Source organism: Argentina silus, assembly GCF_951799395.1.
Source record: "Argentina silus genome assembly, chromosome: 4".
NCBI classification, from domain to species: Eukaryota; Metazoa; Chordata; class Actinopteri; order Argentiniformes; family Argentinidae; genus Argentina; species Argentina silus.
Window position 1 is genome coordinate 17,957,669 of NC_139658.1, and position 17,667 is coordinate 17,975,335.

The 17,667-nt window shown below is 47.7% G+C and overlaps 1 protein-coding gene across 2 annotated transcripts in view; it reads left to right on the forward strand.

Annotated features, from left to right (window-relative positions):
• Positions 1 to 11,592: 11,592 nt before the first annotated feature.
• Positions 11,593 to 17,667, forward strand: part of mapkapk2a (MAPK activated protein kinase 2a) — a 21,898-nt gene continuing 15,823 nt past the window's right edge. For both annotated transcript variants that reach the window (XM_083668935.1, XM_083668936.1), the window contains exon 1: positions 11,593 to 12,299. In XM_083668935.1, coding sequence (XP_083525061.1) covers positions 12,081 to 12,299 — 219 coding nt within the window. In that variant the 5' untranslated portion in view covers positions 11,593 to 12,080. The remainder of the gene's footprint in view (positions 12,300 to 17,667) is intronic.

Here is a 17,667-nt window from a genome sequence, read left to right on the forward strand (position 1 = left end):
TCTTGTGTTGGTGCAGTGGGGCAGGACGACTGGAGACAGTCCATCTCTACCCTGTCATTCTGATATACACCATGTGAGACACGCTGCCAATTTTATGTATCAAATCAAATCCAACTTTATTTATAGATACCGCATTTCATACGCGGACGCAACACAATGCGCTTTACAGGAATAGGAATAAAAAACAATTAAAGGATCAAAACAATTGAAGAGGACAACAAGGATGACAGTCATAGGAGTTTAAAACAGTCGAGGACAAGTGAGGACTGTGGAGACTAATGCATGGTGAACAAAGTCTCAAATGTCATAGAAAAAGACTGAGCTTAAAGGACTGAGTGACTAGGAGACTAACAGTCAGCCGAAAAAGGTATGTTTTAAGATGTCCACAGTGTCTGTATGAGGGACACACACTACCAGTGTCTGTATGAGGGACACACACTGCCAGTGTCTGTATGAGAGACACACACTACCAGCCTTATGTATGAGGGACACACACTGCCAGTCTTATGTATGAGGGACACACACTGCCAGTCTTATGTATGAGGGACACACACTGCCAGTCTTATGTATGAGAGACACACACTGCCAGTGTCTGTATGAGGGACACACACTGCCAGACTCAGATTCATATTGTAAGGCTTTACTAAGTGCCTAGAAGCAGTGGTACACAAAGCTGGGTTTTGCGCTCTGTTTCAGAGGTGTGTCTCAGGGCGGATGGGTGTATCACTGGGAGAGGGCATTGTCTGTGAGAGCACCTTGGCAGTAGAGGCTTGTTGTCGGGGGCTGCTGTTGCTAGGTAAACAGGTTATTTCCAGGAAGTGTCAGGTTTCATGGGGGAGACAGGACCAACCTCTCAGAGAGCATTTTTGGAGACTGGGAGACAGTCCGAGACAAGATCCAGACATGTCCCATTCCCTGCTGCACTGTTCGGCTTTATCTGAGTCTTCTGGTCTCTGTCTGGAGTCAGTGGGTTTGTTGGTCTGTCTGCTTATTCCACAGACTTGTGTGAGCCCAGAAGTGAAGTATGCCTTATTCTAAATTGTTAATACTATTTAAAAACAGTGCAGTTTCACTGGAGACCAGCCTGATAGTGAAAGAGCCTATCTCAATGTTCCTTGGAAGGAAATGTGTGTGTGTGTGTGTGTGTGTGTGTGTGTGTGTGTGTGTGTGTGTGTGTGTGTGTGTGTGTGTGTGTATATATGTGTGTGTCTGTGTGTTTGTGCTTGTGTGCATGCATACATGCGTACAAGTGTACGTGTGTGTGTGTCTTTGGGCCAGGCTGGTTCAACAGTAAACACACACACACACACACACACACACACACACACACACACACACACACACATACACAGACACACACAGTCTCCTATAACATGAGCTAACTTCTGTTTATGATCTCAGTGAAACTGCAAGCCAAGCATACAGCAGGAAACCAGTATCAAATACAGTCTCCTATTCAGAGTAACAGCCATGTTGACATGTTTGTATTTTCTCCCTACAGTCAGTTTACCAGAGGTAGCGACGCGCGCTCTAAGTGGATTCATGTTGATTACCAAAAATCTAGTTCACTGAAGAGGTCGTACTGAGGTTCACTGTTTAACAGAGTCATGAAGAATAAGCACTCTATTCAAGCTTCACTTGAAGCAAATAAACAGCAGATGATATGGCAATCTTCAGTCAGGTCAGCTACAGGGAGAAGTAACTACGGGTCGGGAACTGCTGAGAGGCCAGTTTTGTGGTCAGCACAAGGGGTATTCTTTCTTCTGGCGGCTGCCTCTTAGAATCGTGTGCTCATGCAGACACACAACAGCTAATGTCCAGCACGGCAAGTCCATTTCTGGAGGTTATATCATGATTCGGGAGGATGTTGTTGTTTGGAACTTAGAAACTGAATTTAGCTGCGGTGGCCAGAGGTGGCAGATTTCCAACAGACTTACGCCCTGCTCTTCTAATGTTTGGGTGACGTTGCTTGTGTTCTGAACCTGCACTCCAACACAATCTGTACTGTGGGCCTCTCCCCTCTCCCCTCTCCTCTCTCTTCCCTCTCTTCTCTCCTCTCCCCTCTCCCCTCTCCCCTCTCCCCTCTCCCCTCTCCTCCCCTCTCTCCTCTCCCCTCTCCCCTCTCCTCCCCTCTCTCCTCTCCTCTCTCCTCCCTCTCTTCTCTCTCACTCTCTCTCCTCCTCAGCAGCTGGTGAGTGTTTGTCACGAGTGTTTTTTTTCATGTCAGTGCGAGGCGGCATGAGGCTGAAGCACCCTGCTTCCGTATGCTCCTGACAGGAACACACAGTGACCCCGGAGAGGAGACGAGAGGAGAGGAGAGGAAAGAGGAGGTGAGGTGAGGAGAGGAGAGGATTTGCTAATTAGTCATGGGTGATGTTCCACAAAGCACTCTAATTAATACTCAGTTGCAATCAACTAAGATTACATGTAAGATGCTTAGTGTAACACCGACCAGATAGACAGAAGAAGAACACAGAAGAACAGCACAGGAACCAAAAGGGAAGACCTCGAGTCACGGGACGACACACACAGACACACGCTAACACGAACATGCCAGTGGAGTGCAGTGCTCAGCCCATAAAACAGGGCATGAATAATTCAGTAATTTCTGCCTTGTTAATGTAATGTTTCCCTGGTGGTCATGAGAACACAGAAACACTGGTCTATATTAAGACCTGCAGTGTGGTATTGCAAGGCAACCTGAGCCTTCGCCTTGTCAAACATCACAGTTGTCGGGACAGAAGTCTTCCTGAGAAAGGCAGTTTGTTGGTGACAAAGGAATGAAAAATTCCTCTTGTTCATCCTCCTTTTGTTCTCCCCAGATAAGGCTCCAATGATAAGCCCTTCTATTGTCCTCCCGCTCCCTCTGTCCCCTATGTTAGTCTCAGAGATTCCTGTGACCATCATCAGTTCCAAGAAAGGCAAATGATACTTAGTTGATGCCGGTTGGCGCCTGCATTGGGTCAAGGGCAAGAGAGACGTACACAAATACAAAAGCTCGCTCGTGCACACATACAATAGGAAAGTATGTAGGCAACCTGTGTGCGTAAGTCTGTGCGTGTGTGTGTGCGTGTGTGTGCGTGTGTGCGTGCGTGCGTGCGTGCGTGCGTGCGTGCGTGCGTGCGTGCGTGCGTGTGAAAAGTCTAATAGGTCTTGGGTTCAGGGGTTAAAAGGTTAATGTTGCTAATCCTGTCAACCAGTGAAATGGACACGGGAAACGTGAGGCAGTCAGCAGGCCAGAGAGAATAGCAGCTTACAGTGTGGGGGCCGATGGAAAGAAATGGAGCGGGTGTGTGAGTGTGTGTGTGTGTGTGCGTGCGTGCGTGCATGTGTGCGTGCGTGTGTGTGTGTGTGTGTGCGTGCGTGTGTGTGTGTGTGTGTGTGTGTGTGTGTGTGCGTGCGTGTGTGTGCGTGTGTGTGTGTGTGTGTTCGGGGGTGTAGTTTAAGGGATGGAGGGGTTTGGGGCCAGGCAGGGTAGGTGGGCTGGAGGGTATCAGGCGGGTGAGCGAGGCTTGGAGGGTATGGCTTGGGGTGTGTGTGTTCAGCTCCGGAGGGGGGTTGGCGGGGGTAGGTGGTACAGTTGGTTGGTCTGTGGGTCACACAACCCTACAAGGCCATAGTGGAGGGAGAGGGCTATCAGTCCAGCACATATGACTATATGTGTGTGTGTGTGTGTGTGTGTGTGTGTGTGTGTGTGTGTGTGTGTGTGTGGAGGGGGAGGGGAGTAATTGTGCCAGCTGGGTAGGGTAAAAATAGTGTTGTGGAGAGTTCAAAATGCACGGGACTCGTAGAACACATGACACACTTACCCTTTGATGATTGACACCAGCTTCAACAGCACAGACCCTGTAGTCTGCAGACTACAGTCACCATGTGGATGCTGGCGACCTGGAGCCCTTCATATGGTCACCCACATCACACTTACAGCCTATAGTGACAAAAAGGCAGCAGGGGGTAAAATACCCCTCTCTATCACCTGTCCAGAGGGAGGATTCTGCTGTGATAGACCCACTGCTGTGGGGAGGCAGGGAGCAGACACGGGGGGCACAGAAGAGATGAAGGGGCAGGGGTAGAGGCAGACAGGCAGGGGTAGAGACAGACAGGGGGAGAGACAGACAGGCAGGGGGAGAGACAGGTAGAGGGAGAGACAGGCAGGGGAGAGACAAACAGGCAGGGGTAGAGACAGACAGGGGGAGAGACAGACATAGGGACAGAAGGGCAGGGGGAGAGACAGGCAGGCAGGGGGAGAGACAGGCAGACAGGGGGAGAGACAGGCAGGGGAGAGACAAGCAGGCAGGGGTAGAGACAGACAGGCAGGGGGAGAGACAGGTAGGTGGAGAGACAGGCAGGGGAGAGACAAGCAGGCAGGGGTAGAGACAGACAGGGAGAGAGACAGACAGGGGGAGAGATAGTAGGGCAGTAGGTTGTGTGAAGAGCTGAAACGTGACAGGGATCAGACTGGCAGGATTAGAGAGCAGAGGCCTGACCTCATCTAATGTACAGAACGGGGGAGGGAGGGGGAGGAGCGGAGAGGACAGGAGGGAGGGAGTCTGAACAGCCATTTATTAGAAGTGACCCAGCATGGTTTAACACCCCCCCACCCTGCCCACACACACACAAACACGCACACGCACACGCACACACACACACTCTATAAGGGTGATTTATGGTTAATCTTGTGCACAAAGTGGCTATTTCACCTCCAATAATCTGAATGTGGATTAACATGGATTACTGGATTAGGAATCTGTCCCCAGTGTGTCGAGGAAGAGGGAGGGAGAGAGAGAGAGATAGGGCGCAGGGATAGGTACAGTATAGAGAGAGAGGGAACAGGGAGAAGAAAGAGAGCAGGGAGATGTGAAAAGAGGAAGAGAGAGAGAGAGAGAGGTAGAGAGAGAGAAGAAATAGTGAGAGAGAAAGAGAAATAAAGAGAGAGAGAGAGAGAGAGAGAGATGGAAAAGAGAGAGAGAGGAGGATGGGTAAACCTACACCTGGCATGGGTTCTCAGGGGGGGAGGGGGATAACAGGTGTGCGAGTCGTCATGGTAACGTCAGTAGGTTGGTAGACTGAGAAGGCAGTCCAAATGGATTGCATGCCCAAACATAAACATTCTACATGACCTTCGCCAGGACACGCTCGTTTAATGGGTCACACACACACACACACACACACACACACACACACACACACACACACACACACACACACACACACACACACACACACACACACACACACTCTGTGTGGGTGAGATGCGTGTTGACTGATGGGGCCTGGCCCATGTGATTTCTCTTTGTGATCGAACACAGGTCTGGTCCTGTGTGGCTTGGCTTTATTTGGGCCACCAAGGGAGGCCTGTTGGGAGAGTGTGTGTGTGTGTGTGTGTGTGTGTGTGTGTGTGTGTGTGTGTGTGTGTGTGTGTGTGTGTGTGTGTGTGTGTGTGTGTGTGTGTGTGTGTGTGTGTGTGTGTGTGTGTGTGTGTGTGCCTGTGTGCCTGTGTGCCTGTGTGCCTGTCCCCAGTAGCAGGTTACTGGCCCTAGCGTGAATCACAGAGAATGGAGCATGACGTTGTTGTGTCTGTGTGGAAACACAACCCTGGCCAAATCACCAATAACCCCATTCAGACCCAGAGTCTCTCTGTGTGGGACAACTGGAGCATCCTGCTTATGTCAGGGAGGGGAGGGGGGTATGTGTGTGTGTATGGGTGGGGGGTTAAAGTGGGGCATTCTTTCCAGCTGAGTAGGGCAGAAGAGGAGCTGGCATTAAAAGTAGGCTAAACCAATGTCCATCATCTAACTGGCCCTTGTGTATTGGGGGGCCATGTTTTTTTTTGGGTGGGGGGGTGATGACAGGAATGTATGTGACTCAAACGTGAGAGCCCTCTTGCCTGTGACATATACACGCACCAGGGAGTGCTGGTGTCCCACTGACCTCACTCAGAGGGATTTATACTACAGGACGGCCATTATGGGACAAACAAGGGAGTATGAGAGAGAGAGAGAGAGAGAGAGAGAGACAGAGAGAGAGAGAGTAAGTGTCCTTGAGAGGTAACAGAGTATCAGGAGAGGGTCTTGCGTCTCCCTGCCAGTAATCCAAATAATGTTATATATAATCCTCTCCTCTTTCTATCCCTCTTTCCTATCTTCTACTCTACTCATCCATCTCTACCTCATTCTCCCCCCTCCTCCCTCCTGTACTCCATACGTTTGTATAGGCAGTGAAAAGGCCAGCCCTCTGTGTGGCTCTGTTCAGGGAGACTGAGAGAGAGAGAGAGAGAGAGACAGAGAGAGAGAGAGACAGAGAGAGAGACAGAGAGAGAGAGAGAGAGAGAGAGAGAGAGAGACTGAGAGAGAGAGAGAGACAGAGAGAGAGACAGAGAGAGAGAGAGACAGAGAGAGAGAGAGAGAGAGAGAGAGAGAGACTGAGAGAGAGAGAGAGAGAGACTGAGAGAGAGAGAGGGAGAGAGAGAGAGGGAGAGAGAGACTGAGAGAGAGAGAGAGAGAGAGAGACACTGCTGCTGTAGGTTCTCTTCTCTCTGTAGCCCTCTGTGTGCCTCTGCTTCTGTTCAGGGACGGAGACAAACAGGGATTCCACTAATGGTCACATGACACATGGTAATAGTAGGGTTAGTGGACGCCAGCCATTTCATGGATGACAAACTCTTTAGATGTTCCTCTTTGTGTGAGAGTATGTGCACATGCATGCGTTTCAGCAGGCTGCTTGTGGCTGTATTGAACTGTATCTGTGTTTTTTAGTGTATGCATGCATGTTCCCGTTTAGTTTGCGTGTGTGTGTGTGTGTGTGTGTGTGTGTGTGTGTGTGTGTGTGTGTGTGTGTGTATGTGTGTTTACTAAGGTTTCTATGCTTTTAGAGGATCAGGACTCAGCTCAGAGTAAAAACTGGGAAAAATCCATCAGAATAATGTGAAAGAACTCTTCAGAACTCGTATTTTAAAAATACATGAACAGAATGAATAAAGGATAACTCCTGCAACTACACGGGCACACACACACACACACACACGCACACGCACACGCACACGCACACGCACACCAGTTTCGACTCCCCATTACCACACTGGTAGAAAATCACCATAGTAACATGGTGGAGGGTTGCGTTGTTCCACTGTGTTTTCCCAGGTGACTTTAGAACACTCTGTATCAGGCAGGACATCATGCTCACTGAACATGGTCTTGGAGTCTACAGTGTTTATGACAGGGCAATGTGATTGTGTGAGTGTGTGTGTGTGTGTGTGTGTGTGTGTGTGTGTGTGTGTGTGTGTGTGTGTGTGCGTGCGTGTGCGTGTGTGTGTGTGTGTGTGTGTGTATGTATGTGTATGCCTGGCGTCTGAATGACACACCTGGCGATTCACCTGCAACCGTGGAGTCACACATCTGGAGCAGCAAGCCACCAAGAGGAGAGTAGAGTGGGGCACCCAGAGACACCAGTGTGCCACAGGTGGTCCCCCTCTCTGGTGCTGACTGTGCCTGCCCCTCATGGGACAAATCATGTAGGTCTCTCAATGGCCTGTATAGCCATATGCAAAGGCACAAACGAAAACAAATGCCAAAACATTAATCCAAGATTCATGGGAGCAAGTACGTGTGTGTGTGTGTGTGTGTGTGTGTGTGTGTGTGTGTGTGTGTGTGTGTGTGTATGTGTGTGTGTGTGTGTGTGTGTGTGTGTGTGTGTGTGTGTGTGTGTGTGTGTGTGTATGTGTGTGTGTGTGTGTGTATGTGTGTGTGTGTGCTTGCTCTTGTCTCTTATAACTGAAGTGCCATACCTCTGTCACCAGACAAACTAGGGCAGGAAACTCCCTTCAGGGAGCTGAAGTCACAGCGCTGCCTCTGGGATGAAGGGATAGGCACAGAGGAGGCTCCTCAGGAGGAACAGACTTCCTCTGTGGCAGCAACAAACAGACACACCCAGACTGGATAAACACTGGCTGGAGGGAGGCTATGCTGAGGAAGAATGTGTGTTTTGGGGTGGTTTGTTGTTTGTTTGCGACCAAACATATGGCATATGATCAGAAGACTCGTGGTTGATATGTAAATATGGGCTGGCCAGGAGTGTGTGTGTGTGTGTGTGTGTGTGTGTGTGTGTGTGTGTGTGTGTGTGTGTGTGTGTGTGTGTGTGTGTGTGTGTGTGTGTGTGTGTGTGTGTGTGTGTGTGTGTGTGTGTGTGAGAGTCTGAGGGCTACTGGGTTCACCCAAGTCCAGTGTTGGGCTGGTGGCCAATGAGTCCAGAGGTCTATATCAGACCTAATGCTGACCAGAGGTCTATATCAGGACCCGGCTTGAGTTTCAGCCCCGGGCAGCACAGAGGGATTTATTCTGAGGGAGACGGGTTCTGGCCTGCCTGAAATAACTGCAGCAGAGTGGAGTGGGCCTACTTTAATGAAGGGCACCATGGAGACCAATGAAGAGGAGAGGAAAAACACAGAAAGATGTCCCCCGTCCCTGTGAACCCCACAACCTCCCTTCTGCCCCGAGAATTCCTTCCTGTGAGGATGTAAAAGGGGAAACTGAAATGGGAGATGGTGTCTGGGCATTCTAGGAAGTGAGGGACAAGGAAGAGGAGCAGAAAAGAGAGGAGTGTGTCAGTGCGCTGTACATGCTGTTTCGAAGGCTAAGGGAGAAATAGCCTTTGCTGCATCAGATTCAGATACTCAAAAATAACCCTTTAATACCCGTGGATGGTCACATAAGATCTGTCTTTCTATGTATATATCTTTTTATATTGGAGATAAGATAAGACACTGTCTGTGTCTCTCTGGCGGTAGAGTATAATAATACCAGGGCTCGCTCACACACCAATCTGACCAGAATGCCGATTCAGAGAACCATAAATCACTGTCTTAGGGAGGACACTCCCTCTCTCTCTCTCTCTCTCTCTCTGTTCTGTACAGATTGTTCTGAGTGGCCTGGGACAAGCTGAGGTGAGGGAGGGAGGAGGGGGTTAGAATAGAGAAGAAGACAGAGGGGGATAGACGAAGCAGGGGTGAAGGAGAGAGAGATAGAGAGAGAAGAAGGGGCCTAAGCTGGAGCAGTATGATTATACATGGGGGTAGGGGGAGATGAGAAAGGTAGAGGTATAGGCTTGAGTTGTAGCTGTAGAGGCACTGTTAATTTATCAGCAGAAGTTACCAGAGCTCTGACTACAACTCCAGGTCTTTGATCAACACAGTGTGGAGGTGTGTTTGTGTTTGTGTTTGTGTTTGTGTGCGTGCGTGCGTGCGTGCGTGCGTGTGTGTGGTCTCGTGAATAGAGATCTCCCCTCTTGGTTCTTGTGCTGTTCCACTGCTAGTGTTCTTCTTTGCACATGCTTTCCCTATTACGTAACTATCAGGATAACAGGATAACAACAGTAACATGTGTCCAATAGGGATCCAAGGGGGAAAGTCCATAGACTGTGTGTTCCTGTGTTGTTCCCAATCTGGGCCTCAGGTGGGGAGACCACAGTACAATACAGCCCACTTATGGTCACTCAGCAAGTAAAGTCCACCTCATTTACTCCTGTCTATATTTATGTGTATGTATGTGTGTGTGTGTGTGTGTGTGTGTGTGTGTGTGTGTGTGTGTGTGTGTGTGTGTGTTTTTGGTTGGAATTCTGTGTGGACCGTGTCTGTGGGGGAAAATTACAGTGTAACACCAGTGTTATCTCCAGATAGAGGTTGTGCATCACAGTTACAGACACATTGTATCAGAAGTGTTACTTGAGCCTAGACCGGCAAGGGAGAGTGGACGCACACATGCACGCACACACACACACACACACACACACACACACACACACACACACACACACACACACACACACACACACACACACACACACACACACACAACTAGGGGAGGGGTGCTTATTTGAGAAGTGCCTGGGTGTAGGAGCCAGAGGCAGGGGCTGTGGGAACAGTGCTGATGGGGGTTGAGGTGCGTTTGGAGCTGGGCAACACCTGTGGCAACACTGACTCAGACACATTGAGCAGGCTAAATTATTCTGATGGACAAAGAGACTGCTGTAATTTCTCACTCCAAACAATCACCTGCTAATCCACTCAAAGGCATTATTCAGGCATTAAATGTCAAATAAAACATTGTGTTACTTGTGTTGTCAAAATTATCAACGGCTTTGTAACGCAACTCAGATTATTAGTGTTGCGTAACTGAGAGAATTAGTCTACTCTACAGTTTTGTTAATAAACAACATGCTTATCAACACTGGAGCAGACTGGCAGCAATGTTTTTGAAATCCCCCAAATTTAATCAATATCTAAGAATTAGAATTAGTCAGGAAAGGCCAAGGAACATGTGTCTCTTTCTCTGATGGGGGTGTGGGACATTTGGAGATCTTTAGCATAATGTGTTTTTCTTTGCGAGACGGACATGACGTTTAGGTATTTAGGAGTAGGGTGAAATTGCCTCTGGTCTTTTACAATGTAGGCTAGAGTTTGGGCAGGGTAAGCTGATCCTAGATTTGTAGCCAAGGTCAACTTTTACTCAGAGCTATTTTTCTTCATGTTCCCAATTCCTGCCATCATCAATCTTTGGAAGCACCATACTGCCACACAGTTGTGTGAGGTGCGTCAAATATTAGGCTGGCCCGCCATCTGGCCGTTATATACGGTACTGCGCTCTCAGCCCATTATTCGTATTATTCATCATTCGACACTTGTTGCATGCTGTATAAACTCAATCCACAGTTTTGCATTTATTTTGTCACTGTCAATTTACACTGTGGCCACATGTCAAGAAATGATGGCATCACATTTGTAATGTCAATTTATAATTCACAGTATTCTTGATTAATTTTTGATTGTTTATTAAGGGACAATGTCCTGTTTGGTTTCTTGAACTATGATAAGGTTAAAGAAAAACAAATTTACCTATTAAACGTAACTGTGCAAATGGTAAAATGAAATATTCATAAATGTATATTCACTAATAAAAAACACTCTTCCTTGTTTTCCATTAGGACATTCTTCTTTCTACCAGTACATTATGTTATTCTACATAATTCGAATAAGAAAGCTGTAAATACAATCAATGCATGTGTCTTTTCAGGTATTTGTGTAATCTGTTGTGCCCCCTAGTGAAAGTTCTTGTGGTTTATTTGTATAGTTCAACCCAATCCGACCAATCCGTTATCAGATGATGTCCGTTATCAGATGAATGATGCATTACACAATCATGTTTTAAACAACCAAAATAAATAGGCCCCGAAAACATAGTACAACTCGGCACACTGGTCATTCATAGATTAAATACATTTCATATACTGCATTCTGTATTGCACACCGTATTCTTATACTTTTGGCTGGTGAATTATTGTGTGCATATTTAGATCTGCTTACATTATACATCAACATTCAAGACAGCTGTTCGATACATTGATGTATTATGAGATGGATATACTTTGATCTTCTTACCAAGACCTACTCTCGTTTTGTTTTACGATGGACAGTCTCTTGGAGACCCGTTGGGTGGACCAGACACCCTCGTCTTTTCATACTTCTCCTTTAACCAGCCAGGCATTCCAACTCGTGCCATGACGTCAGCACAAAAGAGCCTTCTCGGCTGGGTGACTGTCGGAAAGTAGAGGGCTGCGCGTGTCCGCTGGGGTCCGAGTTTTTGTGTGTTTTGTTTCTTTTACTTAAGTATTTTGGTTTTTGATTCTTTGCCGTGACGTGATCAACTAGATGTACACGTGGGGCCATAGCTCCCTTTTTTGTTAGAATGTTTGAAACTGTCTGAAATTATTTTTCGTGAACTGGAGGACCGACCCCCGAGATGGATTTTAGCTAACCCGATAGCTGACTTGCTTGCCAAGGATCACAGTGTCAAGAGTAGGATCTAGCTAGTGATCCAGCTAGGTAACTTCGCTCTTTCATTGTATTAGCTAGCCAACAGTAAGAATAGTACAACTATTTGTTAATTAGCGAACTAGCTACTAGTGAAACAAATCATCTTTGGAGGATCCAACTTGTCGGAGGCCAGCTACGTAACCCAGGAAGAAGAGAGAGAGAGAGGGAAGGAGAGAGAGGACTATTGTCGTTGTCTTGTTGGTCTCTCTCTCTCAACATGTTGTCGAACGGTCAGAACCCACAGGGGCCACAGAACCCTGCTGGGCAGCAGAACGCGGGACAGTTTTTACAGTTCCATGTTAAATCCAGTCTGCAGATCAAGAAAAATGCAATAACAGACGACTACAGGGTGACTAGTCAGGTGCTGGGTCTGGGCATCAATGGCAAGGTGCTGGAAATATTTCAGAAGAAGAGCGGAGACAAGTATGCGCTAAAGGTAACATTTTGTTGAATTAGTTATAACTATCATGTGGTCAATGTCAACTGTGACTGTATTTTTTAACATGATATCCATGACGGTTTGCTCGTAACTAGGATAAACAGACTTGGTGAACAGTCTATGAATGAACTTAATGAATGAGCTCCCCATCCATGCCATTGTGGCTGGGAGTCAAACAGGTGAACCAAGGGGTTGTTTGTTATGTTTACTGGGGGCCACTTTCACACGGACGGTCAATGATTGATCATGAGTGAGGCGTCATTGATTACCCAGTGCGATCTCATCAGGTGACTCACATGGCCAGGATGTCACAACATTAAAGGGTAGTAGGATGTACAAATGTGCTCTGACGTTTCCCCTGACTTCAGCCGACAATATTATGCAATATCTCCGTGAATCAAGGACTAGGAGCGTCGTGTGTGTGTGTGTGTGTGTGTGTGTGTGTGTGTGTGTGTGTGTGTGTGTGTGTGTGTGTGTGTGTGTGTGTGTGTGTGTGTGTGTGTGTGTGTGTTCGTTCAAGTACTTGAATTCTAAATCTTGCATATTGTTTTTGAAATTCAAATACAAATGTATTGTATCTTATCTCCTACCATATGGCAATAACAGCATCTAAGGATTTAGCTCCACGTTGCCATATATCTCTCTTTCACATATGTCTTCTGTGATGGCTTTGTGTAGAGAGTTATGCTAGACCCTTTGACAGCCCCTGTCAGCTTACATGGCTGTGACCCCGTTAGGCTTGTGGTGTTGTCAGCTCTGAGTCACTTGTCCTGGATTTGGAGGGAGCTCTGCGTTCGGTGTCATGTTTTATCACACACATTGCCTCACAACCTCTAAACAACCAAATAAACAAGGGCTTATGACATGCTTATCAATAATGAAACCATGAGTAGAATTTCTCACTGTGTCAGTGGAGATTGAGGCCGTTGCTCTGATTCGCTCAGCAACACTGCTTGGTCCGGCTCAGAGCCGAGGGATGCTCACACAGGGCTCTGGTCCAGCTGTCTTAGGACCAGGAATTGTGTAGTATTATTCAAATGGCAGCAAACGTTATTTGAATGAGAACTGACAGACAAACGTTGTGCCATTGTTCGGGAGAGACTTAGATACAGAGTAGAGTGTGCGTTTCAGTGAGAGTGGACCACCTGATTTGGATATTGAGAGTCATTCGTCATTATGGTCAAAGCGATCATCACCCCAGCACTAGCCTCCATATTGAGTTATAGTCCACTGCAGGAACGTGTGTGTGTGTGTGAGAGAGTCAGTCATTATGTAGGTAGCCCCACTTTCCCTTATATGGAGGAATCATCATCATCATCAGCAGCAGCAGCAGCAGCCTTCCTCGACACAGAGATTAGTTTCTCCTCCTCCCTCAGATGGAAAGTGAATGTGTGATCTAATTGTGTAGTGGCTGACCTGTTATTGAAATCGATGTGTCCATCGCTTCTTGTGACATTAATAGTCCATTAGTGCTTTAACAGCTTGTGTGAGGAGGAAAATCTGCTCATTTTGGCAGACTGCTGTGGCTCTGACTGGCAGGATGGAAGTCACACACACACACACACACTCACACTCACACATGCTCAATTCTGTTAGTGTCTGTGAGCTCCAATTTCAGGTGTCAAAGTCAGGTCCAGTCCCTATCACCTCAGAACACACACACACACACACACACACACACACACACACTTTCCTAGACCTCTGCAGTTTTCATATTGTTACTAAATGAGAACTGCTGGTCTCTGCAGTCTCACCTCCATCTCTCTTTGCTCTCTTCTGAAGGGCATTCATTTGGTGTGTTAGTGTAGGCCTATAACACCAGTGTATCTGGAGTGTCTCTAGCCTGATTGTTTAATGTCTGTGTTGGCGCCTGGCAGTTATCTGAACCGGTGTCCCGAGTGTTCCTCCGCCTACGTCAAATGACTCAGCGTCTATCCCATCAGTACATATATCCCATCACTGTGACTGTGCCTGCCTTGCCAGAAACCACGGATGACATCAACAACCAGAACTCTACCTCTCTGACTCTGAAAGGAATGCTCATTCATCATCATGCACCAACACTGCAGTACTATCACTCCCCCTGTTTACAATTACAGTCTGTGTGTCTGTGTCTGTGTCTGTGTCTGTGTCTGTGTCTGTGTCTGTGTCTGTGTCTGTGTCTGTGTCTGTGTCTGTGTGTGACAGTTGCTTTGCCCTCTGCTGCTGTTCCTATTGTCCCCTTCATGGCACAGTAGGACAGGATGGGAGGTCATAGTAATGATGTCACGTCAGAGGGGAATGGAGGCAGCAGCAGCAGAAGAAGAAGAAGAGAGGGACTGAGGTCAAAGAAGACCGGGCCCAGGGACTCTAAAGCCCACCTGGGGATACAGAGAACAGACAGAAAAGGAGAGTGGGAACTCTGGGTTAAGCCAGCTGTGTTTTCCTCTTGTTTGCTGGAACATCTTTTCCACCCCCTATGTTATCCCTTCTGTTCATTGCCAGTCTACCCCCCAGCCCCATGGAGGGTTGGTCCATGTGGGGCTGGGGGTGCTTCCACTGCATCCTGTTGTCCAACCAAGATTTCCTGTCCAAGGCTTCGCTAACATCCAGTCCTTAGACTCATGTATTACATACACACACACACACATTGAAACACACTCAGGTGTACCTGAATCTAGGCAAAACCTGATAGAGGACAAATATGAATTGAAACAAAGGCAGTGCAGTGCAGCTTTACTAAGGGTCCCACAGTTGAACCCCTTGTACTGAGATTCACACTTTACCAGGGGGAGTCTGATCAAATACAGTCCAATTCCCTACTGCTCCTCCTGTCTCTCTCCACACACACACACACACACACACACACACACTAGGATGATAAGCATGAGTCTGGGGTGAACAATGGAAACTGCCGTAGGCTGAGGGAAGGGCGGAACATCACACACATTTGAACTCTTAATCTGTCAGACTAGGGAGTATGGGTGGCACGGCACTCTTAGTCACACCCTCCTGCCCTTCTCTCTCTCTTTCTCTCTCTCTCTCACACACACACACACACACACACACACTCAGTATGGCCTTCCTCTTGTTCTCTCCACAAGCCTGTTTTTACAGGTTTGTAGAGAGAGGTTTATTTGGTTTGAGGGCTGAGTGTTGCCCTGTCCTTCATGAAAGTGGGCGTGTCTGTGTTTTGCCCTACAGATCAGAGGTGGGACTCTAACGGATGCTGTTTTGGGCTGATTAAGGGCTTAAATGCTATGTAGTGCCTGTTTGAAGGTGGCTTATTTATCTGTGTGTCTGTGTGTGTCTTGGATAATGCCTTGATGTCCTCTGCTGCGTCATTCTCTGATCTCCCCGGCTTACAGCTCGATTCCCTCCCTCTCTCTCTGTTTCTCTTTGTCTGACCCTCTCTGTAATTGACTCTGTGTGTGTGTGTGTGTGTGTGTGTGTGTGTGTGTGTGTGTGTGTGTGTGTGTGTGTGTGTGTGTGTGTGTGTGTGTGTGTGTGTGTGTGTGTGTGTGTGTGTGTGTGTGTGTCCACGTTTTTGGTCTCGGTCTTGAGGCGTGATGAGTTGTGTCTGTTGTGACCCTGTATTGGGCCTCTTGTGCTGTCAGGCTTAATGTCTTTTTAGCAGTGAAGTCATCAGAGGGTTTGTGTGTGTGTGTGTGTGTGTGTGCATGTGTCTGCCAGGCGTGAGAAACAATCAACTGCCCGCCCAATGATTGTCCAGTCGTGAGGTTGCCCAGCCAACACTGAGCATCATCTTGTTGGCGATGTGATGGACGGAGGAGTTGTCATGGTGACTGAGGGAGGAATGTTGCTTCTGGGAAAGGGATTGTCCCCATCCTTATCCCTTTGGCAAAGGGCTGTGTGTGTGTGTGTGTGTGTTTGTGTATTTGTGTGTGTGTGTGTGTGTTTCAAACTCTGGTGATTTTAGCCTCCAAAGGAGACAGATTTTAGCCTTCCAGGGAGAATGTAGCTTTGTCAGAGACGGCCATGCTTGGCTTTGAGATGATAATTCTGCATATTGCACCTTTACGACTGCGCTGTAGTCAAGGACTTAGATGTAGGTATCAGATTATATCTGGGGGAGTCGGGAGACATTCAAGGGAAGTTCAAAAGGAATCACATGAGTCCCAGCCGTGTAATGCAGGGTGACATTCCTGAGGGAAAGATAACCATGGGAAGCCAGGACCGTTATAATCATATTAACACCCGTTATGTTCAGACGAGGAAGTCCTCTCCACACCCAGGTTCCCCCACCCACACCCATCCATTCATCTGCTACTGTGGAGGAAGGAGCCTGTATCTGAGCTGGGAAACAAACATTCCCAGAGAATGGAACCAATCAGTTGGCTTCCATGTGCACTTCTACTTCCTGGTGTCTATAGTGACGTCTAAACCTTTAGACCCAACTCCTGCTAGGCTAGGCTAGGCTAGGCTAGGCTGTGGGGTGAGAGTCCTGCTCTATGAGAGGGAGATATGTGAGCTGTTCTCTACTGTCCAGGTGTTGGACAGGAGAAGAGACCAGTTTGTGACTCATCTGTCTAGCCTCCCTTGGACCTCTGATTGGTGTTTTCTGTTCAGCACGACACACTGCGTCAACATCACTGATTAAAGGAGTCCACAGGGAAGAGAGGATGAAGGAGTGTGGGGGAGGGAGAGAGGCGAGGGAGAGAGGGAGAGGGAGAGGGAGGGGGGGGGTTATTTCCCCAGAGTCATGAGGTGTTGAGGAAGGAAGGTTAGGAAGAGGATCTCTCATAGGTTCCGGTCTCTGATGACTCCACCCTGTGCCTCTCATCACTAAACAGAACACTGTGCCCACTTCCTGTGACTGTGTGTGTGTGTGTGTGTGTGTGTGTGTGTGTGCACGTGTGTTTGCATGTGCATGGCTCAACTGGAATGTGTGTATCTTATCTCCTGTGTGAGTGGACTGAGGTGTTGAGCTGACAGGCTGGCAGGGGGTTTGTGAGGGACATTGATGTGGAAAGATACTCATACTGGCAAACATGGATGTTTACTTCCCTGTCCTTGTCCCTTGGTTATTATGGTCTAGTAAGCTAACCCTCACTGTGTGTTAGTGGCAGGGCCTGTCATATATGCCATTTAGCTGACGCTTTTTCAGTATATATGGTTCAGGGTTAAGATGCGTTGTGTTCTGTGTTTTGTCGGCTCATGAAGCATGTGTTGTTCGTCAGTGTTACAGATGGCTCACTGATACAATAAGATCACATTTTCAAGCTCAGATTACAGTGAAATTGACTATTTGACTCTGTGACATATTTCACAAAAACAAGCTGATTAATTTGTAGCAAAGCTCTTTTGGTAAAGATTTGGATTGTGCCTTTTAAGCTCCTTAGGTCCAATACGATTTGAAGCAATG